Below are 7,366 nucleotides of genomic sequence, written 5' to 3'. Positions count from 1 at the left end.
TAGGAGATTGATCTGGATAACATGAGGTTGGTATGATAGGCGATTGATCTGGATAACATGAGGTTGGTATGATAGGCGATTGATCTGGATAATATGAGGTTGGTATGATAGGCGATTGATCTGGATAATATGAGGTTGGTATGATATGCGACTGATCTGGATAATAGGAGTTTAGTATGATATGCGATTGATCTGGATAATATGAGGTTGGTATGATAGGAGATTGATCTGGATAACATGAGGTTGGTATGATATGCGATTGATCTGGATAATATGAGGTTGGTATGATAGGAGATTGATCTGGATAATATGAGATGGTATGATATGCGATTGATCTGGATAATATGAGGTTGGTATGATAGGAGATTGATCTGGATAACATGAGGTTGGTATGATAGGCGATTGATCTGGATAATATGAGGTTGGTATGATAGGCGATTGATCTGCATAATATGAGGTTGGTATGATAGGCGATTGATCTGGATAATATGAGGTTGGTATGATAGGCGATTGATCTGGATAATATGAGGTTGGTATGATAGGCGATTGATCTGGATAATATGAGGTTGGTATGATATGAGATTGATCTGGATAACATGAGGTTGGTATGATATGCGATTGATCTGGATAATATGAGGTTGGTATGATAGGAGATTGATCTGGATAACATGAGGTTGGTATGATATGCGATTGATCTGGATAATATGAGGTTGGTATGATAGGAGATTGATCTGGATAATATGAGGTTGGTATGATACGCGATTGATCTGGATAATATGAGTTTGGTATGATAGGAGATTGATCTGGATAACATGAGGTTGGTATGATATGTGTGTGATTGATCTGGATAATATGAGGTTGGTATGATATGCAATGGATTTGGATAATATGTGGTTGGTATGATAGGAGATTGATCTGGATAATATGAGGTTGGTATGAAATGCGATTGATCTGGATAATATGAGTTTGGTATGATATGTGATTGATCTGGATAATATGAGGTTGGTATGATAGGAGATTGATCTGGATAATATGAGGTTGGTATGATATGCGATTGATCTGGATAATATGAGGTTGGTATGATATGCGATTGATCTGGATAATATGAGGTTGGTATGATATGCGATGGATCTGGATAATATGAGGTTGGTATGATATGCGATTGATCTGGATAATATGAGGTTGGTATGATATGCGATTGATCTGGATAACATGAGGTTGGTATGATATGCGATTGATCTGGATAATATGAGGTTGGTATGATATGCGATTGATCTGGATAATATGAGATGGTATGATATGCGATTGATCTGGATAATATGAGGTTGGTATGATAGGAGATTGATCTGGATAACATGAGGTTGGTATGATAGGCGATTGATCTGGATAACATGAGGTTGGTATGATAGGCGATTGATCTGGATAATATGAGGTTGGTATGATAGGCGATTGATCTGGATAATATGAGGTTGGTATGATATGCGACTGATCTGGATAATAGGAGTTTAGTATGATATGCGATTGATCTGGATAATATGAGGTTGGTATGATAGGAGATTGATCTGGATAACATGAGGTTGGTATGATATGCGATTGATCTGGATAATATGAGGTTGGTATGATAGGAGATTGATCTGGATAATATGAGATGGTATGATATGCGATTGATCTGGATAATATGAGGTTGGTATGATAGGAGATTGATCTGGATAACATGAGGTTGGTATGATAGGCGATTGATCTGGATAATATGAGGTTGGTATGATAGGCGATTGATCTGGATAATATGAGGTTGGTATGATAGGCGATTGATCTGGATAATATGAGGTTGGTATGATAGGCGATTGATCTGGATAATATGAGGTTGGTATGATAGGCGATTGATCTGGATAATATGAGGTTGGTATGATATGAGATTGATCTGGATAACATGAGGTTGGTATGATATGCGATTGATCTGGATAATATGAGGTTGGTATGATAGGAGATTGATCTGGATAACATGAGGTTGGTATGATATGCGATTGATCTGGATAACATGAGGTTGGTATGATATGCGATTGATCTGGATAATATGAGGTTGGTATGATAGGAGATTGATCTGGATAATATGAGGTTGGTATGATACGCGATTGATCTGGATAATATGAGTTTGGTATGATAGGAGATTGATCTGGATAACATGAGGTTGGTATGATATGTGTGTGATTGATCTGGATAATATGAGGTTGGTATGATATGCAATGGATTTGGATAATATGTGGTTGGTATGATAGGAGATTGATCTGGATAATATGAGGTTGGTATGAAATGCGATTGATCTGGATAATATGAGTTTGGTATGATATGTGATTGATCTGGATAATATGAGGTTGGTATGATATGCGATGGATCTGGATAATATGAGGTTGGTATGATATGCGATTGATCTGGATAATATGAGGTTGGTATGATATGCGATTGATCTGGATAATATGAGATGGTATGATATGCGATTGATCTGGATAATATGAGGTTGGTATGATAGGCGATTGATCTGGATAATATGAGGTTGGTATGATAGGAGATTGATCTGGATAATATGAGTTTGGTATGATATGCGATTGATCTGGATAATATGAGGTTGGTATGATATGCGATGGATCTGGATAATATGAGGTTGGTATGATATGCGATTGATCTGGATAACATGAGGTTGGTATGATATGCGATGGATCTGGATAATATGAGGTTGGTATGATATGCGATTGATCTGGATAATATGAGATGGTATGATATGCGATTGATCTGGATAATATGAGGTTGGTATGATAGGCGATTGATCTGGATAATATGAGGTTGGTATAATAGGCGATTGATCTGAATAATATGAGGTTGGTATGATAGGCGATTGATCTTGATAATATGAGGTTGGTGTGATAGGCGATTGATCTGGGTAATATGAGATGGTATGATATGCGATTGATCTGGATAATATGAGGTTGGTATGATAGGAGATTGATCTGGATAAGATGAGGTTGGTATGATATGCGATTGATCTGGATAAGATGAGGTTGGTATAATATGCAATTGATCTGGATAATATGAGGTTGGTGTGATAGGAGATTGATCTGGATAACAGGAGGTTGGTATGATATGCGACTGATCTGGATAACATGAGGTTGGTATGATATGCGATTGATCTGGATAATATGAGGTTGGCAGGTTATGAACTTGACCTGGATAATATGCATTTGGTATGATATATGCTTGATTTGTATAATGCGAGTTTGGCAGGTTATGGGCTTGAGCTGCATAATTTGAGATTTGCAGTAAATGTTCTTAATCTAAAAATCATGAGCTTGGTGGGCTTCTTAATCAAGGAAAAAATACGAGTTTGGCAGGATTCGGGCAGCCACTATTTCTTCTGCACAAGTCAAAAATAAGAGCAACAATCTGAATGGTTATTACTATAACATAATTAATTTCCCTTAGTCTTTATAGACTTCCTCCGGAGATAAGCATGGGTGTCATAAATGTCTGACTCCGCCTCCGAGGATCCTGTAACCACATATCTGTTTGTGATGCCAATGTAGGTATCAAACCATGCCCAGACTTGTAATTAAAAGTAAATGTATAATTGTTCCCAGAATAAATGAATTTATATAAATATAAAACTCAACCCCCCCCCCTCCCCCCATACCAGTGTGTCTGCACCCTCCCATATAAATATATACACAGCTATAAATAAACTCTTCTATTTTCTTTTCATTCTTGTTAAACTCTGAAATTCCTATAAAATTAGAAGTTTAATTATAAACCTAATCCTCTTCTGCAACAACACACATTCTGCATTTACAAGTTAGAGTTCTGCAAGAGTCTAGAAAATGATTTCAAGTCCTACATCTCTCATATCACTTCAATATAGTACAAAAACCGCAGCAGTTTAAATGATTTCAGATTAGAGTTCACATACAGTATTTCCCATGGGGAAGCAATTAAGGAGCACTCCAGCCACACAAGAACCTTTCTGTACCTCTTTGTAGGAATACTATCGCAAAAAAATTGTAAGATTTTAAATATATGTGTATAAGAAGTATATTTCTCACAGAGTAAGATCCACTATATAATTATTTTTTCCTATGTTGCTATCTCTTACCGTAAGCAGTACAATTCGGACAGGTTTTTGACTAGACCATCTCCTCATGGATTCAGTATTTTATTTATCCTTTACAAGAGCACTCCCTCGAAAGAATCTAAACAAAAATGCCGGTCAGCCTCCCTATTCACTTGCACACCATCTTGGCAGCTGGACTGAGCAACTGCAGCTCATGAAGTAATTTTAAATATAAAGAAAACACTGAGAATCCCCCATGAGGAGATGGACAAGTCCAAAAATCTGTCAGATTCTTAAAGGATACCTGAAGTGACATGTGACATGATGAGATACACATGTGTATGTACAGTGCCTAGCACACAAATAACCATGCTGTGTTCCTTTTTTTCTTTCTCTGCCTGAAAGAGTTAAATATCAGGTATGTAAGTGGCTGACTCAGACAGGAAGTGACTACATTGTGACCCTCACTGATAAGAAATTCCCCTTTTTATCTCTGTCATGCTCTCAGAAGCCATTTTCTGCTAGGAAAGTGTTTAATAGTTGACATTTATTATCAGTGAGGGTCACACTGTAGTCACTTCCTGTCTGAGTCAGGACTGAGTCAGCCACTTACATACCTGATATTTAACTCTTTCAGACAGAAAAAGAAAAAAAGAAACACAGTCTAGTTATTTGTGTGCCAGGCACTGTATATATATTCATGTCTATCTCATCATGTCACTTCGGGTATCCTTTAAGCCTGGTATACGCATCCAATTTTGATTAGCCAATTTTACCACTTCGATGTAGTATAAGAGCTTACCTATACAATCTGATCATACATCAATATTGGATGTGTGTATGCACCTTTACAATTTATTGTAAGCAACAACATCATAGGAGAAAATAAAATTTATAGGCGTTTTACTGTAGGACAAATGTACATTTTATATATATGCATACACATGCATTTTAAATTTGACAATTTTACGCCACAGTGGTCCTTTAAAGTAGATCTGTCACAAGAGGAATATAGAAGCTGCCATTTTGCCTTTTCTGCTGACTGTAATGCTTTTCTAGATAACTTCACCGACAGCAGATGCGTTGCCCTGACAACAACGAATCTTCAAACTTGTTCTAGGTGAATGGCAGATGATCAGCATCGCATCCAGACAGCTAGCATTTTCAGAAGAAAATATCAGCAATGGCAGCTTCTGTGTATCTCTCATAACAGGTGCACTTTAAATTGAATCAGAGGACACCGCCAACCTGCTAAGCCACCCCAGTCATTAATATTCTTCTTCACCTCAATGCCCTGATGCCCACATCCTTGCCAACTACCAGAATCAGTGTATAAAAAGAGAAGCAAAGAGTTTCTAGGCTCTGAGCTCTCCAGCTGTAAGCTCTGAGAATTCTACACAAGCAGAATCATGTGGCAAGAGGCTGCAATCCTGGGTAGTCCTGTTGTGGATGATTGTACAAATCCTCAGATGAAAGGTAGCATAAGTGGATGATTACTGGATAGCGTTGAAGGTCACGGATAGATAACTGGACACCTGAAGTGCGTTTAAAGGTTATGGAAAGCCCTTATGAGATGTGGCACCTGGTATCGGAGATGAGACACAGGTCGTCACACATTCTAAGATCCAAGCTACAGTTCCAAAATGTCTCTCATGGTTCTTCCTGGCACCAAAAAAACAAAAAGTTCAAAGCGACCCTAAGAATAACTGGAAAGGTGAGCATGGCAGTCTTGCATGGTGAAAGGCACTGGGGTCGTGTGATCTGGACTTGCATAGGTAGGTGGCAGAGGACCATGCAGGTGGAGCAGTATCTGAGGACAGTGAAAGTTCTGGACCGTTGGTCCTAGTGCACATGGATAAAAACCATACAGATCTGCTAGAACAGCTGGAGGTCAAACCTCACCCACACCTCCCCTGTTGGCACTTCGTGGAGCAGTAAACGTTTGCTGGATGGTCCCTTGCTCTCTTGTTCAGTTCGGATCTTGGCTAGCGGGACTTCAGTACGACCCAGAAAGTCTGAAAAGAAGAAAAAGTTAAAAAGTTACTGGCCATTTGTCCTCCTAAGAATGAATTAGAATTCATTTCTAATCAGCACCACTCCCTCCCATCAGCAAGATTTCTTTAGGGCATACTTAATTATTAGAACTCTCTCCCTCACTGCACTATGCTCTCCATTAGCATCTTAGGTTTTAAAGGGAACTCGAGGTAAAAGTGATATGGAGGCTGTCATATTGAATTTCTTTTCAAATGTGTTAATTATTCTTGAATGCAGAGGGGTGCTATTTTCTGGGTAATCTACATTTTTGCTTGAACAGTTTCCTCTGCATACCCATAGCACACTTAATTAGTGTAGTGTACTTTTTAGTCTTTAGTTAAAGTGGACCTGAACTTAAAATTCGACTATGCCTTGAAATAATAAACCCTAATGAATATGGGCATTTTTTGAAAATGTTATTAAAATTGGCTATTTTTTAAAAAGTTATGTTAAATATAATCTTGTATCCACGCCCCCCCGAGCTTTTCGTGCCGCGGCAAGGCCCCGGCATTCAAAGCGGCGCTCTGCTGCTGAGCGGATATCGCTCTGTGGCATGGTTGTGACATCTCGTGATGCTTTCTCCTGAAGCATCACGTGATGTCAGCGTCATTTGGAAGCGCCGGAGCCGGAGACACAGAGAGGAAGAACGGCCGGCAAAGAAGAGCGGGGACCGGAGAGAAGAAGCGGATGGCAGGAAAAAGCGGCGGACCAGGTTGGAGGACGCACCGGGAGAAGGAGCGGAGGAGGCGCTGCAGACAGAAGAAGCCGAGACACGAAGAGGAGGACCGGAGGACACCGTGGATCAGATCGGCACAGCGGAGGGCATCGCCTGGCAGTTCTGGAGTGGTAAGTGGTATTTCTTCCCCTGCTGCAGCACCTAGCATACTGGGGGCACCTAAGCTATACTGGGGGCACCTAAGCTATACTGGGGGCAATACTGGGGGCACCTAAGCTATACTGGGGGCACCTAAGCTATACTGGGGGCACCTAAGATATACTGGGGGCGCCTAAGCTATACTGGGGGTGCCTAAGCTATACTGGGGGCACCTACCTAACTAACCTATACTGGGGGCACCTAAGCTATACTGGGGGCACCTAAGCTATACTGGGGGCGCCTACCTAGTTAAGCTATACTGGGGGCACCTACCTAACTAACCTATACTGGGGGCACCTACCTAGCTAAGCTGAGGGCACCTAAGCTATACTGGGGGCGCCTAAGCTATACTGGGGGTGCCT

The 7,366-nt window shown here is 40.1% G+C and overlaps 1 protein-coding gene across 6 annotated transcripts in view; it reads right to left on the bottom strand.

Annotated features, from left to right (window-relative positions):
• Positions 1-4,798: 4,798 nt before the first annotated feature.
• The window catches only part of ITSN2 (intersectin 2), a 225,262-nt gene continuing 222,694 nt past the window's right edge, over positions 4,799-7,366 (bottom strand). For all 6 annotated transcript variants that reach the window (XM_068280241.1, XM_068280247.1, XM_068280245.1 and 3 more), the window contains exon 39: positions 4,799-6,111. In XM_068280241.1, the coding sequence (XP_068136342.1) occupies positions 5,972-6,111 (140 nt within the window). In that variant the 3' untranslated portion in view covers positions 4,799-5,971. The remainder of the gene's footprint in view (positions 6,112-7,366) is intronic.

The sequence above is a fragment of the Hyperolius riggenbachi genome, chromosome 4 (genome assembly GCF_040937935.1).
Source record: "Hyperolius riggenbachi isolate aHypRig1 chromosome 4, aHypRig1.pri, whole genome shotgun sequence".
NCBI classification, from domain to species: Eukaryota; Metazoa; Chordata; class Amphibia; order Anura; family Hyperoliidae; genus Hyperolius; species Hyperolius riggenbachi.
Note: the sequence above shows the minus strand (reverse complement) of the source record. Positions and strands in the feature narration are given on the sequence as shown.